The sequence below is a fragment of the Coregonus lavaretus genome (genome assembly GCF_964263955.1).
Source record: "Coregonus lavaretus genome assembly, chromosome: 36".
Classification (NCBI taxonomy): Eukaryota; Metazoa; Chordata; class Actinopteri; order Salmoniformes; family Salmonidae; genus Coregonus; species Coregonus lavaretus.
Window position 1 is genome coordinate 24,245,482 of NC_140023.1, and position 17,826 is coordinate 24,263,307.

General features: G+C 40.3%; 2 protein-coding genes across 2 annotated transcripts in view; both read left to right on the forward strand.

Moving 5' to 3' along the window:
- Positions 1–5,249, forward strand: part of LOC311110556 (heparan-alpha-glucosaminide N-acetyltransferase) — a gene marked incomplete at both ends in the record, with an annotated part of 39,905 nt that extends 34,656 nt beyond the window's left edge. The window contains 3 exons of the mRNA XM_084153062.1: positions 3,230–3,300; positions 4,649–4,761; positions 5,068–5,249. Of these exons, the coding sequence (XP_084009188.1) occupies positions 3,230–3,300; positions 4,649–4,761; positions 5,068–5,249 (366 nt within the window). The remainder of the gene's footprint in view (positions 1–3,229; positions 3,301–4,648; positions 4,762–5,067) is intronic.
- A 3,205-nt stretch (positions 5,250–8,454) lies between these two features.
- The window catches only part of LOC311111039 (proto-oncogene tyrosine-protein kinase receptor Ret-like), a gene marked incomplete at both ends in the record, with an annotated part of 40,261 nt that continues 30,889 nt past the window's right edge, over positions 8,455–17,826 (forward strand). Inside the window, one exon of the mRNA XM_084153735.1 lies at positions 8,455–8,518. Coding sequence (XP_084009861.1) covers positions 8,455–8,518 — 64 coding nt within the window. The remainder of the gene's footprint in view (positions 8,519–17,826) is intronic.

Consider the following 17,826-nt stretch of genomic DNA (forward strand, 5'->3'; position numbering starts at 1 on the left):
CCTCAGCGGAAGTCGTGACAATACCAAAGACCAGACAAGACTAAAGCTAATGCCTCTCCCGCGCAGTCTATTGGTGGTTATATTTTATTTTATAAGGGAAGCCACATGACGATGTGGCACTATAAAGAAATATAAGCCATTTGGCGTTTAACTTTTTAGTCACTAGTTAGTCGTAGCTGCATAACAGCTCATTAGCAGTCTGTCTGTAGTAGGTATGGGATCTCTGTGTATGTTAAAACAACACAACCATGTATGGCTGTCTGTTTCTTGGCGGACATAAGTATCTTCTGTCTCTCATTGCTTGTGTGTCTCTCGTGTGGTTTCAGAACGTACAAATCCTGCATATTAGTTACATTGAGCTCCGACATCATGGCAAAGAGCTCATGTTCTCCTCTTCATTTACTATGCTCTGCTGAAGTGTATGATTGTACCCTACCCTAAGATTCAATTCACAGTAGCAGATGCTGGTTTTATGCTACAGTATAAACCAGTATTCCTCACTACAGGTACTCAACAACTGTAGTGAGTAGACTTTTGTCCCAGTCTAACCATAATATTGTTAGCTAACATCTGATTAGAAACCAATCATCAAGACCAAGATAAGCTGAATCTATTGTTTGAGTGCTGAGCTGGAACAAATGCCTATACACTCTGGTCCTCCAGAACCAGAAGTGAAGTACACTAGTGGTATTGATGTAAAGATAAGTCATTATGAAATAACTGTGATTCTTACATAGATTGACGGGTAATGTTATTGTGTTGGTAGGATAGTGCTCTGTGTGGGTGGTCTCAAAACAGAAAGGGATACAAGCTGGCCACTATTTCATTTGGGGAGACTCTATCCCGTGGGGAAAAGGTAAGTGTCGTGAAATGTAGACCACTCTTTTCATCTGTTTGCCAACAAAGGGAAGACCCTCCACTCAAACGAGATTGACAAATCCCATGTAGTGATTTTATTTTAGCCTAATCATGTGGACTATGTTAATTATGGCAGAGTTACATGGCATTGGCTGTAGTGAGAGGTTCCATGTTACGGTGGAAGGGAAGGGGTCTTGAGTTCCAGGACCCGGTGACCAGGGGTGGTGATGGAGAGGTTTTAGCTGGATCAGAAACCCTTTGAAGTCTCACTACAGCAAGGAAAAACAAGGAACCAAACAGACTGGGAATGTCTTGAGGCCGCTTTAAAAACTGTAAAATGGAGGATGAATTTTGCCTTGTTATAGAGTTTTATTAAGTCTTATTCTAAATATTAAAATTTGCGTAGGTTTGAGTTTCCATTATATCATAAATTAATTATCCTTTGATGTAGATAGTTAAACTTGATGTAATAGATTATGTTAACATGAAGCAATTATTTAGATAATTATCTAGAACAAAAGAGACTCCAATTTCGGTACAATCATACCTTTTAAAAGCAGATTGTATAATGGGATTCAGATGCATCGCCCTATAAAAAGGGGAATGTATTCGTGTGTTCTGTGAACCAGTACAACATCATCGGAGGCCCCATCAGGGGCATTTAAATGTTATTATCTTCAGCTCCTATGACAAATCTGTCCATTATGTTTCTTGGGTTGAATCTTATTGACTGTTATTATAGGGCGAGTAGCTTGGGGGAGCCAAAATAAATTAGATCCATTTTGTACTTCCCAGAGGCGCAGGGTGATAAAGTAAGCCACCTTTATGTAAAATCATTACCAGCCTATGTTTGTTCTATTTTGATATTTCTTTCACACAATTTACCAGTTAGTACTAGCAGCCATGACAATATTACAATACTCTGTACTGTATGTTATTGTTATGTTGGAGATGTCCTATAGAATAGGCAGATATAGAATAGGTTGTCTTCAAAAGGTATTTGCAGAAATACAGATTCAAAAAGGACACTGCCAATGGATTTTTGGCAGTGTTGGCAGCACAGCATCGATCTGTTTCCTCATGTCAGAGAAGCTGAGGGTGTAACGCTTTTTCTGTAGAGGTGTCTTTTTCCGCCTTCATTTTCTCTGAGTATCTCTGAGATGCAAACATGCTACAAACTAAGTCATTGCATTTTGGTTTTGATTTGATGATGAACTTTTTATTGGAATTATAGCCCATTTTACTTACAGAAACATGGAACAGTGTTCCGTGTCTTTCCACACATTGATGGTGAAAAGAGTCAGACTGATTGACCAGCTCTTATTATTGACTTGTCTGATAAGATGTGACCTTCTAGGAGAGGTTTGAAGCTGTACTTCAGCAGCCTCTTGTATCAGAAATGTGCTCTTGACATTAGTAGTTAGCCCTGCCTGATAAGGAGCTAATTGATGCAGCCAGCCAACCACAGATACTCACACACCATAGACAGTTTTCTACACAGAATCCACTTCAGGCAGACCAGGGACAGTATTATACACAGATAACACAGTGGGCGGGTCGAAACTTCACTTTTTAACCTTAAAGTGTAATAAACTCCTCCACTTTTCTTTGTGAGCGAGAATTTAGCCTACAGACAGTTCACCACTAGGAGGGACATACAGGATGTTTCAGTAGTGTTGTTGTGGCATGAATTCTCTGGCTGACTGACGGTGCCTTGATATTCCGGGGCGGCCATGCTTCCTCATCCCAATAAACAGCAGCCAGAGTTAATTAAAGCTCAACGATCTGGGCTGGGGAGTGAGAGATTGAAATTGAGCGATTGCCCCACATACCAGCCCCGTCCCTATTTCTGCCTGCCTGCATAGCCTGGAGACTCAATCTAGCCACAGCCAGGCTATTTCCACACCATTGATTCTGTCATCTATACAAATGATGGATAGCCACCGAACAAGCATGTTTAGGTTTGGATCTACAGGGTTTCTTAAAGGAATGCACAAGCACAACTCAAAAATTGAAATAAAGCTAAATTATTTCTTATAGGTAAATAAATATATGATGCAATAAAGGTGTTTATTGATATTTGATATGCAGTAGATATGCCATTTGTTTATAAGAATTGGTAGATAGAAGCATTATTCTTCTAGGGTACAAGTGGATTCACTACGAGCTGGGAGAGATCCAACTATGGTAGAGGTGGATTTAAACCAGTTGGTTTGCAGTTCTTTCGTGAGGGACCTTGTTGATCTGAGGCTCAGATAATCAATGAATCTGCCTCACTCGCTCGATTCTGTTGGCCCACGTTTTAGCAGACCCAATACTGCTTGCTTTATCGCCCGCATCGATTTGAAATCTGTTTCGTTTCCACCCTCAGGGAATCTCCACAGCCATCCTTTCTAAGTGCACGCGAGACGAAGGATTTATACCTGTCAATAAAAACCTTTGGTAAGTGATTCCTGACCCTCTAAATCCAGTCACTTTTCCTCACAAAAGAGAGGATGAGTTTCCAGCAGGCACAAATCACGGCCTGCTAAAACACGCGTTTACTTGCCTTTAACGACAGATACGACTGTAAATAATCACCCCGGCTGTCAGAGAGTGTGAGGCAAGCCGGGCGATACATCCTCCAACAAGATCACTCTTCTTTACAGCCAGAAGGAAAACAGTCTGTTTTATACTCCCTCCCTACCCCACCATCATGGCAGGAAAACTGTCCCCTAGCCAGCTCTCAGTAAAAGGTTCTACCTGGAACCACAAAGGGTTTTCCTACAAGGACAGCTGAAAAACCCTTTATGGTTCTAGATAGCCCCTCCGTTTCTAAAAGTGTAGAGGGTCAATATGGAGTTCAGGGGACAGTATTACTATGGGAAATTCACAACTCACACAGTACTCACTGTATTCCCACAGAGTATAAAAAGGATAGGAATTCAATGTCTAGACTTTCCTGGATGCACAAATATTTGATGAACATTTCAATCACGGTAATGATTTTGCATGAAATATAGTATGATTACAGCCATATATGTTATAGCTGACGTATTTCTTCCACGCTCACACTGCATGTAAAATTAATATGAATCATTTTAATGTCATGTCAGACAGAGTACCATTTCATCTATGATATGTAAGCAGAATCTCCCATGATTCTCCCACATGAGCGTCTTCTCTATAGCCATGCTCATTCATAGCCATTATACCTGCCCTGGTTTTATAGGCAGTTCATCATGCGCAGGTTTTTGAGCTCTTGAGTATGAGTCCCAGCCTTAGAGTCTTTTTTGGACCGCCTTCAGATTAGATAAAAGATGCCTGCTGCTGCAAGGATCTGGGATGTGGCCATTTTACATGAGATGATATTACATCAAACATTCTTGCACTTTGGAACAGACAGGGACATGACTCGCCGACATGGCTCCATGGCTCCATGAGCCAAGGATCCACTAACTGACGCTAATACATCATACTAGACTACCATACTGTACTGGACTGTAGCTTAGCATCAGCAGCAAACTCTATTATGCATTTATATGGCTGCTTTGTTGTTCACACTTTGTACTGGTCATCCAAACTCTTGACCACAAGTGCCAAGCTTCCCCATGGAAAAGTGTACACATAGTACACTCCTCATACAGGTATACAATACAGAACAGTGTACGCATAATAGAGCGCATTTTAGTTAGAATAACTATCTATTTGTACACTATGCAACATACAGTAGATAGATACAGGTGCAACTTTTATAACTCTATTGCTTGTACAATAAAGTGTATTTGTGTTGTGCATTCATGTACTGTAGGTCTCTGTCGTATATCACCTGCATGGGCTGTTTCTCTTTCCTCCTGCTGGGAGTCATGTATTTCATCATGGACGTTAAGGCCTGGTGGGGCGGGCAACCCTTCATTTACCCAGGTAAGTACACAAAGATAATGGCACAGGGGTCCATTGTTAAGACATTAAGAAACAAGTCAATGTGTTACAATCCAGCGGGCAAAACTGGTCAAAACTGGTTGAAATGATGTCATCATAATGATGTTATTTCAACCAGTTTGTGGTTGTGATTACGTCATTTCAAACAGTTTTTCCTGCTGGAAATGGATGACAACCTTCCTAATGGGAATAAGTTACTGAAAGGATCCAAGATTCATGCAAGCACTTTTGATAACCATTACTTTGTTTTTGGATACCTTGACTTCCTGTCTCTGTGGTGGTCTGCAGGGATGAACTCCATCTTTGTGTACGTGGGCCACTCTCTCCTGGGGTCCTACTTCCCCTTCAGCTGGGAGATGCGCTTCGTGGACAGCCACTGGGAGAAGCTGTTCCAGAGCCTGTGGGCCACCTCCCTCTGGGTCCTCATCGCTTACCTGTTATACAGGAAGAAGTTCTTTCTCAAAATCTAATAGCGCTACAATCCAACTCCTTTCATTCACTGTCTGCTTTCATTCTGAGCCATTGTTGTGAGAATTATTGCAAATGCTTGATTTTATTGTTTTACTGTAAAGTGTGTTGTGATTTTAAATGCACTTGAAATAAAGTTTGTTTTGATTTGATATGAAAGTGTATAAGTGGACAATTTGGTTATCTATGTATTGAATTAAAATGTATACAGTGGTATGTTGTATGTGGTAGTGTCAGAAGCGACGTGTATGCGGTGAGTGAAGTCAAGCGCAGGACACAGAGATACTAGCAGACGTACTTTACTAATAGTAAAGAACATACAAAACCTCCGAACCGGGAGGAAAAACACAACACACGTAATACGACAAAAGCGATGCCGATACCGCCTAGACACAAACAATAACACACAAATACCAAACGTGAGACATGGGTAAATATAGGATCTACAATCAAACATAATGGACAACAGGTGTAACCACTCAGGACAGAACAAGACAAACACCGAAACATCGATCGGCAGTAGCTAGTACTCCGGGGACGACGAACGCCGAAGCCTGCCCGAGCAAGGAGGAGGAGCAGCCTCGGCAGAATCCGTGACAGGTAGACCTAACCACGTTACACTCATATTTGCACCTTTGGTTATTTGAGGGGTTCTTGGAGGAACCTTTAATGGTTCAATGTAGCTATGGGTTCCTGGAGTACCCTGGAGTGGAGGCGTGGCTTAGTGGGGGCATGGCTTTAAGATAGATAATTCTTTGGCCACCTGTTAGAGTAATTGTCATTTCTCTTCATCTGTTCTGTTGTATTGTCATCACATGTCAAGGTTAAACACTGACAGTTGTGTATCTTCAATGAGGCTAACAGAGGTGGATGAGTTCCCAAAATTGGAATAGTTAACACTTTATTACTATAAGTAATCAGCAATGTTAATATTATTTATATTATATGCATAAATAGTCAAGAAAATTTTACATTTGCAGTGTACAAACTTAACATGATGAATAGGAATGACATTTACGCTAACGGGTGGCCAAAAAGAACTATCTGAAAGCCACACCTCCAATCTGATAGACTGGCACCTCTACAATATATTATTAAAAAGGTTCAAAATCGAACCCCTCCCATCACAAAAAGGTTCAGTTTTGAACCTTTACACAGGTGTTCCTTGAAGACCATTTTCAGAGGGGTTCCTCAAGGAACCTTTTTGAACTGGAATGGTTCTGCCGGTGTTGCAACCCAAAAGGTTCTTCCAGGCACCTTTACTTCTAAGAGTGTAGAGTCTCTTCCCGATAATGGTATGGACTCAATTACTAAAAAGTGGAACTGTATTGAAAGCAAATGTCTGATTTATTGTCCTGTATGGACACCCCGGGATGTTTTACTTGATGTCAGTTGTGTTATGCACTGAATAGAGTGATTAAATCTGAGGTGGTACTCAACAAATTAGAGCCAGCGATTCCCCTACACCAGGGTAGCCACTATGAGTCTGTTGCCATGGCCACTCCACCTCTCTTAGGCAGAGAGTGTGTGCACCATCTGCTCTCTGAGCGACAGCACTTTAATGGGGGTCAAGATGGACAGCTCACTAAGGATTATCATTAATATGAACATCACCTCTTGCACTCATACTAATGCAAAATCAGGGAAATAACACCACTCAATTCACCCACTGACATCACAGCTACCCAAAATGTCCCAGAAAGAAAACTGTAATTTCAACTTATATTTAAAAAATCTATTCGTATTTCAAAAAATGTCTGCTAGGTTCTTGGTTGTGGAGTTATATCAGCTGCCCTGGGGGTCGAGTAATGCATCATTCCACAGAAACCAAGATAATCAGCCAGCCTGAGAGTAATCCTAGATGTGACACAAAGTCTTCAACATCAGAAACACTCCCCAAACTGAGGGTAACAAGGGCCGGCTCTCACTATAACCCTTTGCAAGGGTTTGAGCTACACAGAGCACAGCTTAGACAGAGCATAGCTCCCACTCACAGGCTTGGACTCTTGTTAACAGCAGCCAGACAGTTTCCGTTTAACTCTGTATATTAGCCTACTTCATGTTAGGGGCTTTGTGTAATGAATATCTGGTGGTAAAAATGAAAAAAGTTTGTCCTATAATGCCAACAGGGGAAATGTCCTAATGGATTAAATAAAGAGGTCCCGTGTGGTTCAGTTGATAGAGCATGGCACTTGCAACGCCAGGGTTGTTGGTTCGATTCCCACAGGGGACCAGTACGAAAAAAGTTTGAAAATGTATGCACTCACTACTGTAAGTTTCTCTTGTTAAGAGTGTTTGCTAAATGACCAAACTGTAAATAAAGATCATCATCAAATGAGACAGTCATGATGACCTGTCACAAGTTATACATGACATAACATACCTCATATGAAATATCCTTGAAACAAATGGGGGTCTTCTGTATCAGGGCCCCCAGTGGAATGGATACGTCAATGGAGGACTATGCGCCCTGACACAGCATCTAGCTAAACCCTGCCACCCACACATTGGCAGAAGTTCAGTAAGTGTGCACACTCACAGAGCTTACTATCTATCATATCACTGATAAACAGATGGTTCGAGATGTATGAGTTTCAAGATCTTTTAGGGCCCTATGATCAGCTCAGTTATGATGGCAATACAGTATTTTCAACATTTGGCCATAGACCTATCAATACCTGTATTCTACCATTAAGTAATCTAAAAGTAAGGTCTAATAATGTCCAATAATCTTAAACATATGACATAAGCATATTTGAAAATAAACTTCACAAATAAGAGGCATGAGGTGAGAAGTAAAAAGCACAGCACATTTGAGATGTTTTTCATTAGCACTAATAGGAAAATTAGTGGGGGGTGTTAATGATTTGACATTCTGTGATATAGTAGTTTTTAGAGATGCTATCGCGTATGCTGCTCCGGCTGGACCGGAAAATACATCGCTGCATATTAGCTTGATTTAAACCTCCCCTTGCACTGCTCGCTACAGACGGTCAAGCAGCAAAAGCTGCAGAGACCAGCCCAATGGGAGAGGGACTCCGTCAAAGTACTTAATCTTTTGTCTGGAGGAGCTGCGTGCGGGAAAACGAATACATTACTCTTGCTTACATTCTTATCCATAGGGTCTCTTCCGTTCTTTTATACCAGTGGTCTCTACGCGTGATTTTTGATTATTCATCCTGCAACTTTCACTTATGATTGGCGATTATGGGGCAAACGTGTGGTTTCTCTCTGGGAAACATTGTTTTGGTCCTCCTGCTGTTGTGTGAAGGTAAGGGTCAGCCTCAATTAGCCTATATCGCATCTTATGGTTTTCTGGGAATACAGTTGAAATCTATATAAATAAGCATACTCTATCTGAATGAACAACATAGCCTAGTTTGCATGTAGCAAACATGTAGTTTACCATTGTTATTATTAAAATTAGTTTCACTTTACAGAATAGGTGGACTTTATTTAATTTCAGATGAAATCAGATGGAAATATATGTAGTCAAACGAAACGTTATTGTTGCTGTGTGATTTATGAATGACCGTGCATAAACGTGCGTAAAGCTGGTTTGAGGCTGAACGTTTTAACTTAGCTTAGTTATAGTGACTGAAACAAACATGTTCTAATTGAGGGCATCAATTCTCAGGGCATCTTTTTCAGTTCATAGTCAAGATGATATGAAGAGATTTATGTGACTAATGTCAATTCGAATAAATGTGCACAACATTTCAAATCTCAATTCCAAATCTCTTTCTGCTTATGCAAATACAGTATGTTAGTTCCTAAAACATTACTATGACGTTAAGTCCTATGACTTAATATTCACAGCAAATTCAGATAGAATATTTCTAGACTAAAACGGACTAAAACGCATATGCAATTTGGTTCGTTTGGAGAGTTTGGGGATTTGAATGGAATTCAGAGAGTATTTATAACAGTAACATATTATAAGACAACAGACATGCTGCTGGCATACAGTATAAATACATTGTCCTTTCAGATCGTGATATGCATGGCATGGCACATGGCCTCCGTGTGTAAAATGCATACAGCTATATATCATAATATTATAATCCCATTCACAATCCCACTACCCAACTGTACTAACACTCTCCCCCCAACCAGACTATATTTATAGTCTAACTCATGGCTCAAGAGTTTGTAAATCGCAGTGTGTGGCCAGAGCTCTAAAGCAGAAAGGTTGTTCAAATATAGACCATTGTGTAGAAGTATTGTTAGAACAACAAATGTATTTATCATAATTTAGAGCACATATAAACTGTTCATATAAAACTCAGTTTAGCATCTCTCTTTAAAAGTGTAATTACAGTAAGCCTACTTTGAATCGAGGGAGGAAACCCCCATCAGCAGGATAAAGCCTATATAGCTAGACTGATTTAATTCTCTTTTGAGAGTATGGAATTAATGTGTTAAGTAATCACCCTTGGGAGAGTTGGTAAAATGATTAATGAAATACTTAAATTGTCATAGTTGTGTAAATGTTTTTTGGTCCTTTTTCACAGTGGCAGCAGTAGGCATTTAGTAATGCTCTACATAATTTACCACTCTGCCTTTATATCGTTTTCAGTCCGCAGGTGATATCTGTGAACTAAACTCGCAATAAATCACACCCAAATGATTTTAAGGAGCTGGAGTAACGATAAGTGGGCTATATGGCCTATTGCAGTGTCATAAAAATGTGCAGATTGCAACAGAAATGGCCCTATACACTACCCTGTTTTGAACCAATGTCCCCACGTTTCTTAGGCCTATGAAATGATGTGTTGTTTATCAAGTTGAGTAGGCCTAACCTAGATTTCGAGAGTCAATAGTCCGTTATTTTGCAGGCCCTAGTCCTAATTGCATAGGTGCTGAATACAGCGTCCGGCAGGCTAGACGTGCGCATTGAATGGATTCTACACCAGCCCCTTTGTCGGAACAAAAGCCTCGCGCCACGTGCAAGTCTGAGGGCAGGTGTGCGGCAGGTGCTCCAGTCTCTGAGCAAACACTGCATGTTTGTTTTCTGATCAGAAAATACAGCCAGTTAAACAACTGAATCAACCCACCGTTCTAATAGCAAATGCGTCCTAAAACGCATAACTAAAGACAGGGCAGTAAATTAGAATTTTTAAAAATGGATAGTAGGTCTATGGATAGGATGGGCCACTGATGGTCACAACAAAAAGGTTAGGTGAGGGCCATCCGTAAGAGGACATGACTGTTACTTGGAAAACAGTGGAGAGATGGAACTACAACATGTTTTTGATGGAACAACAATGTCTTTTGATTGAGTTTGACTGTCATTATTTGTCATGTAATCATTCATAATTCAGTGAAGTGGGCCTACTAATAATATCCAACCTGTAAGTTAAATGGAATTTCATACAGGTAAAAAGTATCTTCCAAATGCAGATAGTAACTATTTCATATTATAATAAAATAATGCAAATTTCAACCACATTACAGCCACAGCATTAATAATAGCTTTTAAATGAAAATGAATCTATTTATATAACTTATCTATACAGGGATTCTGCTTTAAATCAAGAGCATTTGTAGAGTTGGATATTTGAACATTTAACAGTCATGTTCTAATTATTGTAATGATACCTTGGACAATATGGCTGCCCCAAGTTATCAATAACTGATATACTGAACAAAAATATTAACTCAACATGCAACAATGTCAATGATTTTACTGAGTTACAGTTCATATAAGGAAATCTGTCAATTGAAATAAATAAATTAGGCCCTAATCTATGGATTTCACATGACTGGGCAGGGGCGCAGCCATGGGTGGGCCTGGGAGGGCATAGGCCCACCCACTTCGGAGCCAGGCCCAGCCAATCAGAATTAGTTTTTCCCCTCAAAAGGGTTTTATTACAGACAGAAATACTCCTAAATTTCATCAGCTGTCTGGGTGGCTGGTCTCTGACGATCCCACGGGTGAAGAAGCCGGATGTGGAGGTCCTGGGCTGGCATGGTTACATGTGTCTGCGGTTGTGAGACCGGTTGGACGTACTGCCAAATTCTCTAAAACGACGTTGGAGGCGGCTTATGGTAGAGAAATGAACAACAGCTCTGGTGAACATTCCTGCAGTCAGCATGCCAATTGCACGCGCCCTCAAAACTTGAGACATCTGTGGAATTGTGTTGTGTGACAAAACTGCACATTTTAGTGGCCTTTTATTTCCCCCAGCACAAAGTGCATCTGTGTAATGATCATGCTGTTTATTCAGCTTCTTGATATGCCACACCTGTCAGGTGGATGGATTATCTTGGCAAAGGAAAAATGTTCACTAACAGGGATGTAAACAAATGTGTGCACATAATTTGAGATAAATTAGCTTTTTGTGCGTATGGAAAAATTCTGGGATCTTTTATTTCAGCCCATGAAACATGGGACCAACACTTTACATGTTGCGTTTACATTTCTGTTCAGTATACATGGTTCCTGCTGGGGTAATCAAACAAAGGAAATTGGCGATCAATGCTCCTGTAATGGCCATCAGTGTTTTGAAATGGTGGCTGGTTGGAGAGTTTGTGCACATGCAGAGGAGGTGTACAGAAGGAGAAGCCCATGCAAAATGCCTGCTGGAAATCAATATTATTTTAACACAACGTTACATGGTTTTATGAAGGCTAAAATTGTATTTCTATTAAAACTCCCCAAAATCTGATATCTGTATATTTCCATACACGTCATGAAAGCAGTGAATTCACAGGAGGCCTAAAGATCAACACTTTTTGATTTATCACGCAGTCCAGCTCTGTCACATTTGTGGTCATGTAATATATGATTCAGATCGACTGACTCATCATGTTTGCTAGGATCACTGTGTTCTCTCTTGTGTACACTTAGTTACCTGTGTACACATAGCCTATTAATGTGTTAAAAAATATATATTTTAATTTTGTATTATTTATTATTTTCCCCTAACCCTACCACCCCTCCCCTAATTGGAGTAAACTAATGGACAACAACACTTAGGCTTCTGGGGCGGCAGGTAGCTTAGTGGTTAAGAGCGTTGTGCCAGTAACCGAGAGGTCGCTGGTTCTAATCCCCGAGCCGACTAGGTGAAAAATCTGTCGCTGTGCCCTTGAGCAAGGCACTTAACCCTAATTGCTCCTGTAAGTCGCTCTGGATAAGAGCGTCTGCTAAATGACGTAAAATGTAAATGCTTCTACTTCCAGCTTATACATACTATATACATTTCACGGACACAGTATATTTTACAATAGTTATCTTTTTTATTTTTTGTCCCGTCCTTCTGCTACCCTCAACCCCTCTCATCTATCTCTGAAGAGCTATTAATGTATTATTTTCCACAATGAAAAATTTACTGTATTTCCTGAACAAACCGCTTCTATACTTTGGGAAATAGTATATACCCAGAACCTTTGTGTATGAAAGCTAGCAGATATAATTTCAAATGTTTCAAAACTCCAGGCTACTAAGGTCAGCAAAATTGGGGATGTTGAGCCTTCATTTATATTTTAGTCATTTAGCAGACAGTCTTATCCAGAGCGACTTACAGTTAGTGAGTGCATTCATTTTTCATACTGGTCCCCCGTGGGAATCGAACCCACAACCCTGGCATTGCAAGCGCCATGCTCTACCAACTGAGCTACAGGAGGCCTATTATCTGTCATGAAAGCCAAGAAGTGTAAAGTGATCTGGAGAATTGCCCCAATCCTTTCCATAATTTGACAACGATTCTCTGGCGGAAACAAATGTGTGAAACCACCATCAGGGAACTGAGGGTAGCCTGCTCTTATGACCAAAGAGTTGCACGGTCAAGGTTCGAGGTTCAGGTGAGGTGAGGCACCTCAGTTGACCCTTTTCGGTGAAAAGGTTACCACTGACAAAACATCCATCAGTCAACTGTAGGAAGTAGGTGCATCCTATAAGTAAAGAGGCATGGATGTTTTAGGCATAAAAACATTGATCTGTGGATCTGCTCTTTTGACCTCATTACCCTATTTGACCATCTAACCCTTTAAACGCTATCCCAAGTGCTAATCCCTAGTGATTGGCTCCCTCCACCTCCCACAGGAAGTGATGTTAGCAGCTGGTTTACCTGGCTCTCCTCCTTGCATTGGCGCAATCATTTTCATCAGCATCCATCGCTTTTGAGAAGGACCAGACCAATAAATCTAATTTGATACATGACACTATTTGATTTAGGCCCTTATTACATCATATGATTTAGTTAAGCTTGTGTCTTGGGTTGCTTATGGATACATTATAAATCTTCAAAATTTTCTACTCTTGCTGTCAGTGCGTTTTCTTTTAGTATAATTGGAAAAACACCATGATGCAAAAACGTATTTGCTAGAGTGTTACCCCATTTTTTTCTTTTTATTCCAGTCATAGCTTAGTTTCTGGTGATTTTTCTGTGGTGAAAATGTACACTATCGAACATGCATTAGGAGCCAAACCAAGCCAAAATGTTGAACGTCAGTTCTCCACATCAACAAATGTTACTTCAATGTTACTGTAATGTTTTTGAGATGAAAGCTCAGCTGTGCTCTACTCTTGGGTCCATAAGGACTTTTCCCATAGGCAGTAGGTCGCATGTGTAGGAGTTGATACACTGTCATCAAGCTTGTTAACACTGTTGTTACATAGTATCAGCTCATGGTGGTAACACACAATTTAGAGATGTATTACCTACATTTGATGTTCTATTGACATGTTTTGCTTAGCTATAGGAATTGGTTTTAAACATACATTATTTTGATATAGACTCCAGTTTTATCAGTGTATTTAGATGTGATCGTCCTTATTATATTTCCTGTATTCATATTATGTAAGCGTACTGTTTTAATTATAGGTAACCTAGTCGTAAAATTGGATAACTGAAAACTCCAGGAATTATATAAATGCGCTTCTCTTTCAAAGACAGAGGTACTCATTGTATTATACTTCATTGGTTTATTGCCATATACAGTATGAGAGACCAAGCCCAGTGTCTATGTATGTCTAGGCCTGGGGTCCTCTACTGCATGGATGCTACAACTATACCTTTCCCTGATCTGGCACTGTCCCTGATCCTTCAGTCAGTAAATGGTCACATTTACAACCCATTGCATGGGCACATTCTAATTTGCTTTGGTGGAAGGACAAGGAGACATTGATTGAAATGGTGTCCTCAGGGCGTTTAGTGCTCTTTTTTTCACATGGGTCTTGACAAATAATTTTCCAGTGGTCGGTGATGCATGCTGTGTTTGACCGATCATTTACAACAATGAACAATACAAAGACTAAGCTGGGCTCTTTTTAAGCCTCTTTCTCTCTTTCTCCTTGACAAGGCAGGGTAGAGATAGATGTAGGAGTGGCTCAGCGTTGGGATTGCTTTGGCAGTGGCATTTTGACCCTCTGGACTAATAAGATTTTCTATTTGTTGGATGAATTTAGGGAGCCTCTCTTTATGTATAGGGGCATTATGATTACATAGATTACATAGATAGCATGCCAATGTTACTATACAACACACCCCTTAATATAACATAATAACAGGTCTTTTATAGCCTAGTTGTCAAAATCAGTGACCAGGAAGTGCTGTTGCTGTGACCAAGCAAGCATGAAACTTGAGAAGTGGTCAATTAAGAGAAAATGCCAGGCGGAGGCAGAGCAGTTATTGCTTATGGTGTTGAACACAGACAATACCTATGCGTAGGCTACAATACAGATCATCTATTAATGAAACCTATTTTACATCAGCTGTTCTACAGTAACCCAAAGAGCAAGCAGAAGCAGAGGCAAATTGGCTAGGAGAAACTCAGAAGGAAGAGACCTACGGGTTACTGGAACATATAACATAATAACAGTATAATGACATAACAGTATATGTTTGAAGCTGTCATTTCATGTAAGTGGCCTGATGATGATGATGAAGACATCAAAATAGATCTGCTGTTGCATGATGTGTCCTCTGTTCACTTTCTAATGTCCCAGTCATCCCCAGAGGAATTCTTCAACTGAATTTGTAGTTGCAGCTAGGTTAGCTAACCCCTAAGGAGATGTTATATTAGATTTATTGTTGACTGATTAACATGGAACATTGCATTCGGTTGTTGTAATCTCTGAGGCTAATTGGATTACGTAATGAGAATAATTGATTATTATGTTACTAAATGAATCTACCTGTGGTTCATCTATGTGCATCAAGCAAAGAAATTGTTAAAAAAGAAAAACATCCCCTTACTCTGACTAACAAAATGTTGATTTCAATTGCAACGCTATCACATAAAGAGGCCACAGAAAGCAGTTCCACAACACAACAGCATGCTTGCATATTTGAATTATATATTCAGAAATCATGTATCTGTGTTTACTGGACACACCCCCTCATTGTGATGTGCTTATACTGGTTGCATCGGATGAATGTTAATTAATTAAATTAGCTCCATGGCCACAACACATTGGGCCTCAATCCACTATGCAGTAACTCAAATGCCAAACATTAATGGAACCAGTAACATCACTGTGTCTGTCTCGTTCTCAGGTGTATGAAATGGTCACGTGACAATGTTATGGTTGTTGAATTGTGTCTCAGTTTGAGGTAGGCCTATCCTTATCCTGTCATAGTCCAAACACACCAACACAGTCGTGAAGAGGGCACGACAGTGCCTCTTCCCCCTCAGGAAGCAGAAAAGATTTGGCATGGGCCCTCAGATCCTCAAAAAATTATATAGCTGCACCATTGAGAGCATCTTGACTGGCTGCATCACCACTTGGTATGGCAACAGCTTGGCATCCGACCGTAAGGCGCTACAGAGGGTAGTGTGTACGGACCAGTACATCACTGGACCTCTATACCAGGCGGTGTCAGAGGAAGACCCTAAAAACTGTCAAAGACTCCAGCCACCCAAGTCATAGACTGTTCTCGCTGCAACCGCACAGGAAGTCTGGGACCAAAAGGCTCCTGAACAGCTTCTACCCCTAAGCCATTAGACTGCTGAACAGCTAATCAAATGGCTACCCGGACTATTTGCATTGACCCCCTTTTTTTTTGCACTGACTCTCTTGCACTGACTCTCTTGCACTGACTCTATGCACACTCACTGGACTCTACCCACACACTCACACATACTACACTGACACTCCAACACACACACACATACACACACACTACATCTGCTCGCACACAGAAAACACACACACATGCATATTGACGCCACACATAAACACACACACACACACACACACACACACATAGACACATTTTCACACTCTTTCACACTCTTGACATACGCTGCTGCTACTCTGTTTATTATCTATCCTGATTGCCTAGTCACTTTTAACCCTACCTACATGTACATATTACCTCAATTACCTCAACTACCTCGTACCCCCGCACATTGACTCGGTACCGGTACTCCTTGTATATAGCCTCGTTATTGTTATGTTATTGTGTTACTATTTCCTTTTTTTATTTTGGTAGTTTTCTTACTTTTTAATTCTGGATTGTTGAGAAAGGCCTTGTAAGTAAGCATTTCACAGTAAAGTCTACACCTGTTGTATTCAGCGCATGTGACAAATACAATTTGATTTGATTTGATTAATTATGCACACAAAAATCTGGACTCGACAGTATGATGTAGCAATTCTGTATATTGGCAATGCAAACTAAGAACATTATAATCAATAATAACTTTCATCAATTGAGTTATTGCTTGATTTGCAGCCTTTTAGTTAATTGGATCTTGTATAGAGTCTTTAGTAATTCTTCTCATTACTGTTTTATTTTTGGAAACAGAGTGATCGCGACAGCTTTCAGAGTCTTTATGACAGATTCCTTTGAACTTTGAAATGTATTTATATTCTCACATTGGTGTTTTCTATACTCTCTGTGGAATAATGGGTTATACACAAGCAGATCGGTGTGCATGATGAGTATGATCCATATGACTCTATAACAGACTTTCAGATTCCACAGTTGTAGTTTTTGTTTGGACAAAAATACATACTAGTATGAGGCAATGAGCCCTATTTTATGTGCTTGGAAATGACTGTGTACATGGTTTTCTCTAGCTCATCAGTTAAAACAATGAGCATGAACATGTTGATTAGTATTGCTATTGATTGGCCCGCTGCCATATACTTGACTTTCTGATGGGTCATTACTGCAGGATAGATGCATTGAATGAATGTTGACCTTGGTAGAAAGGGCATGGGCTTTGCTCTTGTCACAGTCACACAACTCATTGCCCAGACTCAAGACCACTGCTAAACGCACATCTTTTCAGACCTGGATTCAAATCGTTTTTGAAATCTTTCAAATACTTAAGCTGGCACAATGGAACCAATGGAATAGTCTCAAAACTGCAAACCCCTCCAATCTGGCACTCCAGGCAGGCTCAAGCAAATGCTCAAAATACTATTTGAACCCTGGTCTGCATCTATTACAGAGGCTAGCCCCAAGGTCAAATCTCATGATCTGCACAGGGTTTGGGGAGAATTTTCAATGAGGAGTTATGGGTGGTAGATATAGATGTGGCCCCCCAAGACCCTGTGCTCACCTCCAGTCCAGTTGTGTCCTCACTCCCCAGAAAACATTAGTAAGCAGAGAATTGCTGGGG